This window comes from Monodelphis domestica, chromosome 1, assembly GCF_027887165.1.
Source record: "Monodelphis domestica isolate mMonDom1 chromosome 1, mMonDom1.pri, whole genome shotgun sequence".
In the NCBI taxonomy this organism is placed as follows: domain Eukaryota; kingdom Metazoa; phylum Chordata; class Mammalia; order Didelphimorphia; family Didelphidae; genus Monodelphis; species Monodelphis domestica.
Genome location: NC_077227.1, coordinates 209,027,387 through 209,041,249, shown reverse-complemented (window position 1 = coordinate 209,041,249; position 13,863 = coordinate 209,027,387). Strand labels below are relative to the sequence as shown.

The 13,863-nt window shown below is 40.4% G+C and overlaps 1 protein-coding gene across 9 annotated transcripts in view; it reads right to left on the bottom strand.

Moving 5' to 3' along the window:
• LOC100013176 (sodium/nucleoside cotransporter 1-like) overlaps window positions 1–12,951 on the bottom strand; it is a 48,794-nt gene extending 35,843 nt beyond the window's left edge. For 5 of the 9 annotated variants that reach the window (XM_007472484.3, XM_007472490.3, XM_007472491.3 and 2 more), the window contains exons 1-5: window positions 12,827–12,926; window positions 5,815–5,914; window positions 5,344–5,432; window positions 3,933–4,024; window positions 1,955–2,141 (exon numbers count right to left, since the gene is read on the bottom strand). In XM_007472484.3, the coding sequence (XP_007472546.2) occupies window positions 1,955–2,141; window positions 3,933–4,024; window positions 5,344–5,432; window positions 5,815–5,898 (452 nt within the window). In that variant the 5' untranslated portion in view covers window positions 5,899–5,914; window positions 12,827–12,926. Of the gene's footprint in view, window positions 1–1,954; window positions 2,142–3,932; window positions 4,025–5,343; window positions 5,433–5,814; window positions 5,915–12,598; window positions 12,787–12,826 lie in introns of those variants that run through there. The other 4 variants (XM_007472489.3, XM_007472486.3, XM_056810388.1 and 1 more) reach the window with 4 other exon arrangements.
• Between the last annotated feature and the right edge of the window lie 912 nt (window positions 12,952–13,863).

Here is a 13,863-nt window from a genome sequence, read left to right as displayed (position 1 = left end):
TTGGGGGATTAACTATATTTGCCCTTCTTGTACTTGTGCAGTTGGTTTTTTGAACCCAAGCTACATTTAATTCTATTGCCGTAGTAGCTTTAGCCCCCCATTCTAGTCTATTGAGGTTTTTTTTTCAAATTCTGACTCTGTCATTCAAGGTATAAAATCTCCTTCCCAGCTTTGTATTACCTAAAAATATGATAGTTGTTTCAGCCAAGTCTTTACACAAAAGCAACTCCCCTGTTACTCTTATCTGCCACTCCCACAATGCACAAAAGCTACTGGGTCTCAGGAGAGGAAGTATGCAATGCAAACAGAAATGATAAAATGTGATAGGATAGGAGTGCCTCAGAGAAGGTCTTAAAGTCAGTGAGATTCCACAGCAAAAATATGATGGCACATTTTCCCCTGCTGATGCTACAGTTGTGGCCACTCATTTTTCTTTAGCTGTAGCAAGAAGCAGTCTAAGGGTCCTGCCAGTGACCAACACCGAACTTTTAATTTCCACCAGATCCCAAATCTTTGTCCTTAGTTGCGGAGGAAGACAAGTTCTGGTTCCAGAGTTTCTGGATCTCACTAACTAACCTTTTTGGAAGCTACATCAAAAAAGGGCTGCATTATATTATCTATACTCCTTTGCTTACTTTCAGAACTAGCAGCAGCAGATAAGCAAACTGAACCATGCATTTCCTTGAAGTTCTCAGTCCAAAGTGTACAATATACTCTCTGGGGGCCTTCATTTCACACTGTGTATATGTATACACATACATATATATACAAACACATATATACATAAATGAATATGTATGTATGTATATATTCATTTTTAGAGATTATATCCTGTTTTATTGATGATACTAATTCTATACACAAGTAAAACCTAGTATCCAAATATGTGGTTATGTAAATTACTGACAAAAATTTTAAAGAGTAGAAGACAGGACAAAAATCCCTAGGGAACCTTCATAGAGACCTCCTTCAGGGCTGACATCAAACTAATGAGCATTCTTATGCTTCAGATATATAACCAGTTTTGTAACTACCTAACCATACTCTTATGTAGTCCACATCATTCCATATTATTCACAAAAACAGCACAAGAAACTTTGTCAAATGCTTTGCTAGGTTCTGAGTAAACTTTCATAGCAGCTCCCTAACCTGCTAGCCTGGTGATCTATCATAAAAGAAATTGGGTTTGCCTGACTTGACCTATTCCTTTTTTCTTTTAAAATAATCCTTACCTTCTGTCTTAAAATCGATATTGGTCCCAAGGTAGAAGAATGACAATTGATGTTAAGTGACTTACCCAGGGTCAAATAGCTAAGAAGTATCTGAGGCTAGATTTGAACCTAGAACCTCCCACCTCTAGACCTGGCTCTCTATCCACAGAGCCATCAAGCTGTCCCTAGTACTTAGTTTTGAAGTGAATGGTGTAATTTTCATAGCAGAATTACTTTCCTAAATAGTCATGATTAGGCTTAAGTGAAAAAATTAGGTCAGAGTCACCTATCATTGCAACAGATTTGTTGAGTAGATACCAAATGTTTCGATGGCCCAAAGACATGCTAAATTGCAAGAAGAAAATCAGCCTAGAATTAAGGATTTACAACTAAAAGGTAGATAGTAGAGAAGATGATCATTTGATTCATTATCATTTATGTTTGTCAATATACATTGAAATGCCAATGTTATATTAATAGTTGGTTTCCCTGACATGAAAAATAACTTCATATTCCCCAACTGATCTAATAGCTAAGAAGATGTAAATGAATTGTTTTAAGCATTTCTGTTCATCGGAGATTGTAACAAGACCCAATAATAATTCCAAATTATTCTCCAAAAAAAAATTGGCCAGAGAATTTTCACATACACACAAATGCAATTTGCTGAAATGTTCTAGATCCAAGTTACTAATAGGATTCTTGTGTTGGAGGAAGCAGCCCAACTCTTTTGTGTTACTTACCATTTCAGACAATAGTTCAGGCGGGATTTTCCAAAGACCTTGAAATATCTCATCAGCTTCTTCCCAAAGAGCCTATTAAATAATAGGCTATGGGACAGGAAGAAGAACATCACACAGGTGAAGATGAATAAGGCCAGAGCCCTCTGGAAATCCAAGACACAAGCAGCCAACAAGAAGGCAGCATAAGCTAATGAGAGGGGAAAATGGGATAATCAGGGACTCAAAGGAAGCAATCATAACCTTTGCCCTCACTGATTCTTTTTCTCTACAGAGGCTACCTACTGGTTGGAAGACAATGGATATGTATGGGGAGAAAGACATTCACCCCCTAATATATCTAGGCTCTGAAAGATGCAACTACTCAGGCAGATGCTGGAATAGCCATGACCTCCTAGGAGAATCATCCACTTCACCAAGGGGACATGCACAAAGAAACCTTCAGCAGATTTGCTGAAGAATTAAACAGAATAACAACAGGGAAAATATCAAGAAATTAATTCTTAATTTAGAAAAAACATGAAATGTTTGTAAAGAGCCAATTAATTTACTTTTCTTCAGTTTTTTGTTTGACAGAAGCAATAGTTTAGAAGATGAAGGGTGAAAGAAGCATAGTGAGGGTGGATTAGTTAGGTGGCTCAGTGGACAGAGAGCCAGGTCTAGAGATAGGAGGTCCTAGATTCAAATCTAGCCTCAGACACTTCCTATTTGTGTGACCCCCCAGGTAAGTCACTTAACCCCCACTGCCTAGCCCTTATACCTCTTTTACTTAGGAATCAATATTTAATACTGATTCTAAGATAGAAGTTAAGGATGAAAAAAAAAGTTAGGGTCCCTCAGCATACTTTTGTTTTGTTTTGTTTAAACCCTTACTTAAGTATTGGTCCCAAGGCAGAAAAGCAGTTAGGGCTAGGCAACTAGGATTAAGTGACTTGCCCAGGGTCACACAGCTAGGAAGTGTCTGAGGCCAAATTTGAACCTAGGATTTCCTGGTTCTCTATCCACTAGGCTACCTAGATGCCTCTGGGACCCTAATTTTTAGGAAACATGAACTACTTCCTCTTGAGGAAGACTCCATGAGAAGCCATCAGAAGGGTTGGTGTAGTTCATATATTATATTGCCAAATGTACATGCTTCAACAAGGCAGTATGAGAAACAGCCATTTGAGGGAATGAGAACAGAGGGTCTCCTCTGAAGTACAAATTCCAGAATACCAGTCAATTCTTGATCTCCTATTACACTAGGGTGGTATGCAGGATGCTAACTGATTTCTATTTAAGGACAATGGAGGAAAGGACCCAATATATAGATTTTTTTTTAGGCTAGACTACAATGGTAGAAGGAAGGAAAAATCATAGAAGAATTCCAAAAGTAAAGCACATGACAATCATGATGAAGACAAAACCTGTAGTCTCTGGTCATCATCATAACCCCTTGTTTGAACAGAGAGTTTAATAACAGCTTGTTCTGGCTTTGGCGTGCAAAATCCTGGACAATCCAGAATCAAAAGTCAGAGGAGGTAGTAACAGGTGCTTTGGAGAAATAATCTGCCAGTACATGACCCTTCACTGATACTGCTTTGCTTGTAGAGGTATTTAATAAATGTTGGTTGTTCATTCCTCTTTTTTTTAAAGCATTCTCTGTGAGTGGTTGAGGCCAGAAATAATAGAAACCTCTGGAAAAGGCCAGAAGAATGCCTTCTAGTAAGTCTAAGAACAGAGAATATAAAATGTGAGTGGCTCTTCAGAAAGAAAGATCAGAGCCAGGAAACTTTAGTAGGGCTTTTTTCCTCATCAATCCATCAAGTTAGGGTTGTACAGGAAGTCAGGGAAACTTCAGCAAGAGGATCTCAGGGCAGAACAGAGCTGAGAGGAGTAACCTGTGAGAATAATCCTGGTCTCTGAGAACAATTAGGACTCTGCTCATGTTTTCAGTCTGTAACTTTTCTGCATTTTGAAAGTACTACATTCAATGTCTCACCTACACACATCAATCCCAGCAGGATCCACCAAAACAATTGAACATGAACTTTGCAGAAGTTTCTTGCCTTGGAGAGAGACTTCAGACTCCTCCTGAGAAGAATGTAAAATGCATAATGTAGAAACCACTCGGACGTATTCTCATCAAGTTTCACACTCAGAAGGGGACTGTTGTTGGCATCGGGCAGATTCTGGCCTCATTTAAGGGCAGGGGATGATGGGATGATGAGAAGCCTTTCTGATAGAAAGCTTCATATTGATCTTGGTTATGCCAAAGGACCATATCCATGGAACACTACAGTATCAGAGCAATCACATCCGAACCCAACAGCATCCCAATTAATTCAGATGTATTAGAAGGTACAATGTAGCGCTTAGGAAAACAACTCTGTATTCATTTGTCTTTCTGTCACTCGAGTATACCAAATAATCAACCCTCACATTGTGATGGGAATGTGATTTATTTTTATTTTTATTTTTTTAAAAACCCTTACCTTCTGTCTTAGAATCGATCATAAGTATCATTTCCAAGACAGAGGAGGGGTAAGTGCTAGGCAGTTGGGTTAGTGGGTGAGCTGTGGATCACCCACCTAGTAAGTATCTTAGGCTAGATTTGAACCCAGGACCTCCTGTGTCCAGGCCTGGTTCTGTCCACTGAGCCACCTTGCAGGCCTTTTTTTTTTTTAATTTTAAGATTGAGCGTACACATCTTACCCAAGCTGGAATTGCAGGGGCTTCTCACAAGCCAATCCCACTACTGAGTCAAACAGGAATTTGACCTAATTTCTAATCTGGGTTAGTTTACATCTATTTAGACAAGCTGGGGATTTCTGTGCGCAGGAGTTCACCATTTTGTGGCTGAAATGAATGTGGACCCTGGATTGGCACAGCCCACTGCTGCTCAAGAGATTCACTGGCCTCAGTCTTGGCCGGAGCTGCTGGAATTACACATGTGGCTGCCATACCGTGTTGGGCTAGTCTAGTCTTTTTTCCTCCGTGAGCCATTTCTTTGCCTTCAATAGGTGGGTAGCTCACATTTCTTACTTTCTTTTCTAGGTTGCTGATTATGTGAGAAAAGCTTAGGCTGAGCTTTATTTGAGGAAGATAGAGGCACAGCTCAAAGCAAAGACATCCTGAATATAGAGAATATAGTTCAAACTGATCTTACATCTCTAATTAAGGCTTTTTAAAGGAAAATCTTATATGCATTTTTAAAGAAAAAAAAAAAACCCCTTTCAAGGCTAGATTTCTGAGGCAATAAATCTCTTGAAAAAGAGAGCCTTTGAAGCTTTGCTGCCACCTGGTGGCCATAATATCTCTAGCTCAACCCTCCAGAAAGCAGAATCTTTAATACCTCTTATGTTTCCCTTCTTATTACATGGAAAAGGTAAAAAGTTAAGGAAACCTCATACCTCCAAAAAAGGAGAGGCCAAATTTCTTCTTTCAGATGATTCTCTTCTTCTTTAGTCAATCTAGTTCCTTCTGTATTCTGTTTTTCCTCCTATAATACCAGGCAAAATCACTGTTGTTAGGCTTTTAAACAAACAAACAAACAAATATATATATATATATATATATATTGCTAGTACAGTAATTTGAAAGAGATTTCTGGGAGATTTAAGGGGAGAAGGCCATTTTCTATCTGGGGATGCTTTGCCTCTACATGGAAGCTCCTCCCTCCTCCCCCTTTATTTCTGGCCCATTACTCATATTTTATGTTCCCCGTATGGTTATTTCGGAGGCTTCTTCAATTTCTTATATATAGTTTTAAATGGTAAATAATGCCATGGTGATATGGCTTAGAAAACTTGGGGAAAGGTGATGTTTCTGACAGCATTGAGATGAATACACAAAAGCTACATGATCAATAAAGGCAAAGTTACCATAAGCTCCAACCCTAGATTCTCCACACCATTCTCCAGGGAAATTAAAGCAATAGGCTCTTTTTCTCTCTTTTCCGCCTCCATCTCCTATCTTCTCCTGCTAAAAATAAGTAAATAATCCAAAGCTGAATGATAGTCAAAAAAGTTAATAAGCAACAGATCATGCATATTGTACAAGTCACTCTAAAACAGAAAGATACTTCTTCTGTCCAAAAAGAAAGCATTACCTTTATCAGTCAGCAAGTATTTATCAAGTACCTGCTATGCACTAGGCATATTGCTAGATGCTACGTATAAAATAAGCAAACAGACTCCCTAAATAAGCTTACATTCTATTAAGGAAAACAAAATATGCCCATATAAGTAAATTTTAAAATATACAATAAGTAAATACAGGGGGAGCTAGGCAATTCAGTGGATAGAGTGCCAATCCTAGGTTTAAATCTGGCCTCATATACTTCCTAACTGTGTGACCTGGGCAAGTCACTTAACCCCAATTACCTAGCCCTTACTGCTCTTCTGCCTTAGAACCAATACTTAGTGTCAATTCTAAGACAGAAGATAAGGGCTTAAAGAAAAAGTAAATTCAAGGTGATTTGGGGGAAGTGGGGCCAACACCATCTGGTAAAGGGGAGCAGTAAAAGCTTCAAGGAGGTTACAATACTTGAATTGACCTTTGAGAGCAGCTAAGGATGCTAAAATGTCCCATGTATATCTTGAACTCAACATGTCCAAAACTGAATTCATTATTTTACTCCCAAAGCCATTCTTCTTTAAAACTTATTTCTGTCAAAGGCACTGTCAGCGTGGAATCTAGAAATCCCCAGTTCATTTAGTTTCAAGGTAGAAACCTCAGGTTTTGACCTTGTCACAGGAGAGTTTTCTCCCTGAGGGAAGGTTCTACTTTACTGGTTTCAGACCAAAAATAGACCTTGAGTTATAGCGCAATGGGTAGCGTGTCAGTCTCATAAGCCAAAGGTCCTGACTTCAGTCCTGGAAAAGGGGATGTGATACAATGGGAAAAGCTTCAAAAAGAGGCATCTGATGGGATTAGCCACCCCCACTCAGTACTAACTCAATGTCTATTGTTAGCCTGAGACCAGTGAAATAGGACCTTCCCTCAGGGAGAAAACTCTCCTGTGACAAGGTCAAAAATTGGGGCTTCTACCTCCAAACTAAATGAACTGGGGACTTCTGGATTCCACGATGACAGTGCCTTTGACAGAAATAAGTTTTAAAGAAGAATGGCTTTGGGAGTAAAATAATGAATTCAGTTTTGGACATGTTGAGTTCAAGATATACATGGGACATTTTAGCATCCTTAGCTGCTCTCAAAGGTTGATAGCACCACTGTCTTTTTTTTTTTTTACCTCCTGTCTTAGAGTGGATATAAGTATCAGTTCAAGAGTAGAAGAGCAGTGAGGACAAGGCAATTCCCCAGGGTCACACAGCTAGGAAATATTGGAGGCCAGGTTGGAACCCAGAATTTCCCAACTCCAGGCCTGTTGCTCTATCCACTAAGCCCCACAGCTGCCCCAGCATCACTCTTTCCAGGCACCCAAGGTCACAACCTTTGATTCATCTTCCATTATTTCCCCTCACTTACCCCACAATCCACACTGCCCAGCCTCACTGATGCTACCCCATGGCCTCTCTCCCACCTGTGGCCTTCTCTGCTAGGGCTACCAGTCATGCTTGCTCAGAGTTTTCGTGCTTTAGGGATGACACAGAGTCTGGATGTTTCCCAGGACATGTGGGATTCAGCCCTTAGGGGTGCTTTGGGGGTAACAAAGCAATCTGCTTCCTGACCACTGAGCAGGAAGAGCCAGTGATTCTGTGGATCCCTTTGAAGCCATTCTGGAGGGTTTGGGAAGGAAGGTGGTCACCCTCCAACCCCCCACCCTGTCAAAAACGGTTACTGCTCCCTGTGGGAGCTAGAGTAGCTTTGTGTAGAGGCTACTGGTGACTGGGTTTTTGCTTGCCTCTTCTCTGTGTGCTTTCCTAAATATAAATGACTGAAAAAGCAATCCTGAGGTGGCCGTGTCTGGTTTGGAAGTGACCTTGTGAGTGATGCTGAGTCCCCCATCAGAGAAATCCCCTGCTACTTCTTCGGAACTCTTGAAGTTGACTCCTGGCCAGAGAGTAAGTTAAACTTCTCGCTTGCCATAAGATGTAGACATTGAGGCTGGCAGGACAGAAACTCAATGAAAGTTAAGGATGACCCTTAAGCATCATATAATCCTGAAAACTGCTTCTTATTCATTTAAGACTCAACTTCCCAGGTGAGTATAACAGTAGCTGTATATCCTGCTTTAAGTGTGTGTCTATTTTATTAAGCATTTCTTTAGTGTAGGAAATACTTAACTCATACCTAATTTACAATTGTGTGTTGTCTACCTTTCTATCTTCCATTTAGGGGAAGCCTAGAAATAATCCAAACCTGAGATATAATTTTTCCTTGGGGTACTAGGGTGGAGGCATAATAAGTCAGAGTGCAAGAAAAGGAGTCTGGAGGACTAAGCCTCACTGATCTGCCAAATCCATTTGTTCATATTAAAAGGAAACCTCAGTGGAAAGGGAGAAGGGTCAGAGGTCTGGTCCCTTGGGAATGGCAGTGGTTTTTATCCTACTACACTCTTATTACCTGTTTTCTGATTAAAAAAAAAAACGATGCCTAATTGATCTCCTTTGGTTCAAGACTCTTCCCCTCTCCAATTCAGTTCTCACCTAGCTACCAAAGCAATTTTTTTTAAGGAACTACAGCTGTTCTCTTCCCTGTGACTCCAACTACTGAAGCCTTAGGAGAAAAAATGTTATTATTATCAAAGTACTTGGCACCACCAAATAACTCAGTATCGGAAACAAATATGTTTTGGACTATCCAAATGACACTAAAAGCCTTATCTCTCTTCTATGATCCTGTCAGACTGCATTATTTGTCATGTGGACCACCAGGCATTTACTCTCTGTCCTGACCCTGGAGGCTAAGAACCACCAAGGCTCCATCTACCCTGTGAACCCTCCTACACATTTCTCTCATTATTAGAATATAAGCTCCTTGAGAACAAGGCTAATTTCATTTTTCTATTTGTATCCCCATAAAATAGTGCTTTTGTAAAAAGTATTTAAAAAAAATTTTTTTAATCATTCATTCGCTCAAGAGGAGTAGGTTTTTGAGATGAAAAGTTAATAAGTTCCATTTTGGACATGTTAAAATAGAAACGCCTATGTGGTATTCACTCAAAAATGTCCAATAGGCAAATGTTGATGCAAAACTTGAGGTTCAGGAAAGACTCATTTACTCATTACTACCCAGACTATTGCAATCATCTCCCAACAGGGCTTTGGATCTCTGTCTCTATCCTCCGTACTATCCTATATAGCAATGATGGCAAACCTTTTAGAGATAGAGTACCATTCCCTTACTCTCCCCCCCCCCCTTCCCACTGAGTGCTGGGCATGCCCTGCCTTACTCCACAGAGGGGAGGAAAAAAGTGCTCCCATTCGGCTACTAGGTGGAAGGGCACATGAAGTAAGGAATGTTCTTTGTGAGTGTAGAGAGGGGGAGGGGAGTGTCCCAAGTACTCCCCTCCCCTCCAGCTCTGCTGCATGTGAGCCACCCACCTTACCCCATGATGGGCTCCCACTGGGCTGCTGGGCAGAGGGGTGGAACATGTGGAAAAAAATGTCATCAGACACGATGGAGCAGGGCAGGGGAGCAGCTCTGCCTGAGTTCCTCTGCCTTTCTAGTAAAGAACTTGGGGTGGAGGAGAGGAAGGGCAGCACAGATACCCACTGAGAGCTCTATGTGCCATCTTTGGCATCGGTGCCATAGGTTCATCATCACTGCTATATAGTGTTGCTAGATTAATCTACCATATCCATATAATCACATCATTGCTTTGCTCAGCATCTTTTAATGTTTCTCTATTAACAACCATGACAAGTTAGCTTGATATATAAAACACTCCAGAGTCTGGTGTTACCTTCCCTTTCTAATCCTATTTCATATTCTTCCTGTCTATATACTCAACTAAAGTAACTATTCACTATCACCTTTACTCATGCTGCCACCATGCCTAGAATGCCTTCCATTCTCTCTCTGCCTGTTGAAATTCTAATTATCATTTAAAGATCATGTCCAACATTTCTTCTCCTATGAAGCCTTTCTGGATAACCCCAATTGGTAGCTATGTTTACTTCCTTGGAAATCACATAGCAATCATTTTATGCCTCTGACATTTTTCTCAAGTGTAATTATGTATTATAATTATTTATATCTTTCTACCAGACGGTAAGCTTCTTAAGGACTGTGACCATGTCTTATCTCAATTTAGTATCTTTCTATCTAGTAAGTGCTAAAAATATTTGCTGAATGCAATTGGCTCTTTACCATTTCATTTCCTTCTTTGGTCCCTTCCTCTGAACCTCATGTTCTTCATTTGTCAAAAAGAGATAATACTTATATTATTTATCTCTCAAGGTTGCTGTGAGGAAATCACTTTGTAAAATGTAAAACAATAGATAAGCTATTATTTTCATATGTGAAATGAGTTGTTCAAAAGCATTGAATGTTGAAGGTTAAATTAGTTGAAAGGAATTTGAGTTACTTTTAAAGTTTTCTAGCTTGGAATATTAGGGACATTATGGCATCGTGCCTAATGGTAGGGTAGTTAGGAGCAAGACAGCGATAGAAGAATAAGCAGCTATTATTTGCCTTAAGTTGATGGCAATATATTCATTGTGAGATGTCTTATACTCAAGACATAATGACAGTTCTTTGAGGGTCTATGATAGAAGTCCAATAGATCAGCCCCAGAAGTGCTATGTGCTAATATTATTCCCAACAGTCCTCAGACTATGAATGTCCAGAAATGTGAACATTTCTTTTCCTCTTGTTAACTACTTCTAATTCAGGAAAAGCTAGAGATGACTATATCCTACTAGTAATGTCAACAAATGGTTTTGTGATAGTATGTGTGAAAGTCAGAACTTTTAGGTCTATACTCTCTCTCTACCCAAACTTATATGGCCCCAAGACATAAAATGAGATTCTTGATTTTGTAAATATAAAAGCAAACAGGTCCAAAGTAAGCAAGTAATCACAGGGCTAGTCAAGTGTATATATAATTGACCCGTATAGGGGTGAACACCGGAATTCAGAAATTCTGATCAGCTCCACAAATTCCTCTCCTATCACTTCAGTGCTGACCTCAAGCATTCACTTTTCTCTCTTCCCCATGGTTCCTTCTTTATATTAATGCAATTATTTTTTTAATGCAATTATTTTCCCACTAAATTCCTACTTATGTGCCATATCATGGTATGGAGGGGAAGGCTCCTGGGTTTTTGGAGGCCATGACAAAGGAGTGAAAACTCTGATGGTTCTTACCAAACTGAAAGACTTCAGGTATGGTCAGGCTATGAATTACTAGGTTTTCCTCTGAGCTGACTTGAAGAAGCTCATCACTAAGAGGTCTGGCCATGTGGCAATTTTTGTTTTTTGTCTGTTCTTTTGTCTGTAAGCCATGGCTTACATCTAGCACTTGGATTTGCTTGAACTCTGATTCCTTTACTGTGTGACCTTAGACAAGCCACTTAATTTCACTGGGGCCTCATTTTCAAAGGATCATAAATTTAGAGTTAGAAGAGCCTGTAGAAGCTTATTTAATAGATAAAGCTGTAGGACAATGATATTAAGTGACTTGCCCAGAGTCGCACAGCTAGTATTTGAGCTAGGTTTCATTCACACTTGGCTCTTCCTAATTCTATCCACATTCGATCAACATTTATCAAGTTCCTGTCATACTAGGCACACTGCTAAGTGCTGGGGATACAAAAAGAGAGGAAAGATAGCCGTTGAGAAGCTTATAATCTTTTTTCTTTTTAAAAAAAGTTCCTGGGGAACATCTGGGTGGTTCAGTGGATTGAGAGTCAGGTCTAGAGATAGAAGGTCCTAGGTTCAAATCTGACGTCAGACACTTCCCAGCTGTGTGACCCTGGGCAAATCACTTAACCTCCCAATGCCTAGTCCTTACCACTCTTCTACCTTGGAACCAATACATGGTATTGCTTCTAAGACAGAAGCTAAGGGTTAAAAAAGATTCCGTATTTTACAAAACTGAATAAAATAAGCATTTCCATGTACAAAGGAAAAGATTATATATAGAAATGAAATCACAAATCTCATATATTTAGCTTACTTTTCTTCATATCTACATAATCCCTTCTCACATCCCAGAAGGTATTATCTGGGAGACCAACATATACATATAAATTAAGTCTTTCATATTTCACCTTTCAGTTCACTTTCTAGAGATAACTGTCAGTTTATTCTTCCAGAAACTTATAATTGAGTAGAGGTGTTTACAATCTGTGCTTACCCTCTTTGAATCATTTCTCACTCATACTGTATAAATATATAGCTTGCTTTGTTCATATTTGTTTGTATGTTGTCTCCTCCATTTGGAGTAAGCTACTTGAAGGCAGGAACTGTCTTTTGCCCCTTTTTATATCCTCCAGCGTTTAGCATAGGGCCTGGCACACAGTAGGCATTAAATAAATGTTGATCAAATCTAATTTAACAAATTAAAAGCCCTGATCCAGGCCCTTCCAGCTCCAAGTCCTGTAAGCATAAAAGCATAAAAGCAGGTAGGCTTTATTAAGGCACTAAGGAGCGATCTAAGTGGGTGAAGGGAGTAGGGAGTCTCCAGAGAAAGAACATCACCTGGCCTCGAAGTACGTATTGTCAGGTTTTTTCATTATGTTTTCCCACACACACCACTCTGCAAATCATGGCTCCCATTTCTCCTCGGGCCTTTTTACCTCAGGAATTTCAGCCTCCTTCACCTAAGCTAATTCCTTTCCTTTCCGCCCTATTTTCTCATTCTTTCTCGTTTCTTTCCAACCTCGCGTTCATTATTATCTCCCTGCTCCCATTCCCTTCTTCTTACCCACTCTCTTCCCTTTTCTTCCCCGCTACCTCCCCGCTACCCTCGGTCCCTCCTCTCACCAGCCCCGAGTGCAGCTCACGTAGGGGTGGAGAGAGACTGGGCACAAAGAGGCTGTTGGTGACCTGGGCGCGAGGCCGAGACCCCGGAGATTCACGAGAGGGTCACGACTCCGCCCTACCGCTCTCACCTTGCTTCTTCCCTTTTTTCGCCCTGCCACTGCTGCTCTGCCCATCCCCTTGGCCCCGCCCCTCCTTTGATTGGTAGAATAAGGATGAATAAAGAAATAGAAGTGGAAATGTAGATAAAGTAGAGGTTTAAAAAGAGGGAGGGAGAGGGAGAAATGGAAAGATAAAAGACTATGATCAAGAGCAGCTAGATAGCTCAATAGAGAGCCACGCCTAGAGATGGGAAGTCCTGGGTTCAAATATGGCCTCAGATGCCTCTTAGCTGTGTGACCCTGGGCAATTCACTTAACGCAGTTGCCTAGCCCTTATAGGGAAAGTAAGGATCAGAGAGAGAGGGACTTCAGAGTTCAAAATCAGCAAGGATGTTGCTGTTATGGGCAATGGAGAGCTCTAAGGCATGGCCTTCTCTGTGAGTAACTGAGTGAGTGAGGCTACAAGCCATGAGAGCTGAAGTGATGGATGTGTGAGGGCAAGGGATGGGGGGAGAAAGATTCTGAGCCAAGTATCAAACTCATTGAGAAAGGTTGGAGAGTGGCCTGGACACCAACACATCACAGTGGTAGGATGTGGACAAGACAATACTGACAAATGTAGGGAGCCTCAAAGAAGGAGAACTTGATGAAAGATCACAACACAAGGAGGCTGAGTGAACACATAGCAGAGAGAAACAAAAAGCATGCTGACTTCTGACAAAAGAAGTAGCTCTCCACTCTCTTTCTCTGGCCACAAGCTCTATGAAATCCTGATTGTTGCTTGGTTCTTAATGATCTCATACAGCAAATTGGGACACTAATGCATTATTGGTGAAGCTGTGAAATGATCCAATCATTCTGGAGGGCAATTTGGAGCTATGCCCAAAAGGCTATAAAACTTCATACCCTTTAATACCACTACTAAGTCTGTATCCCAAA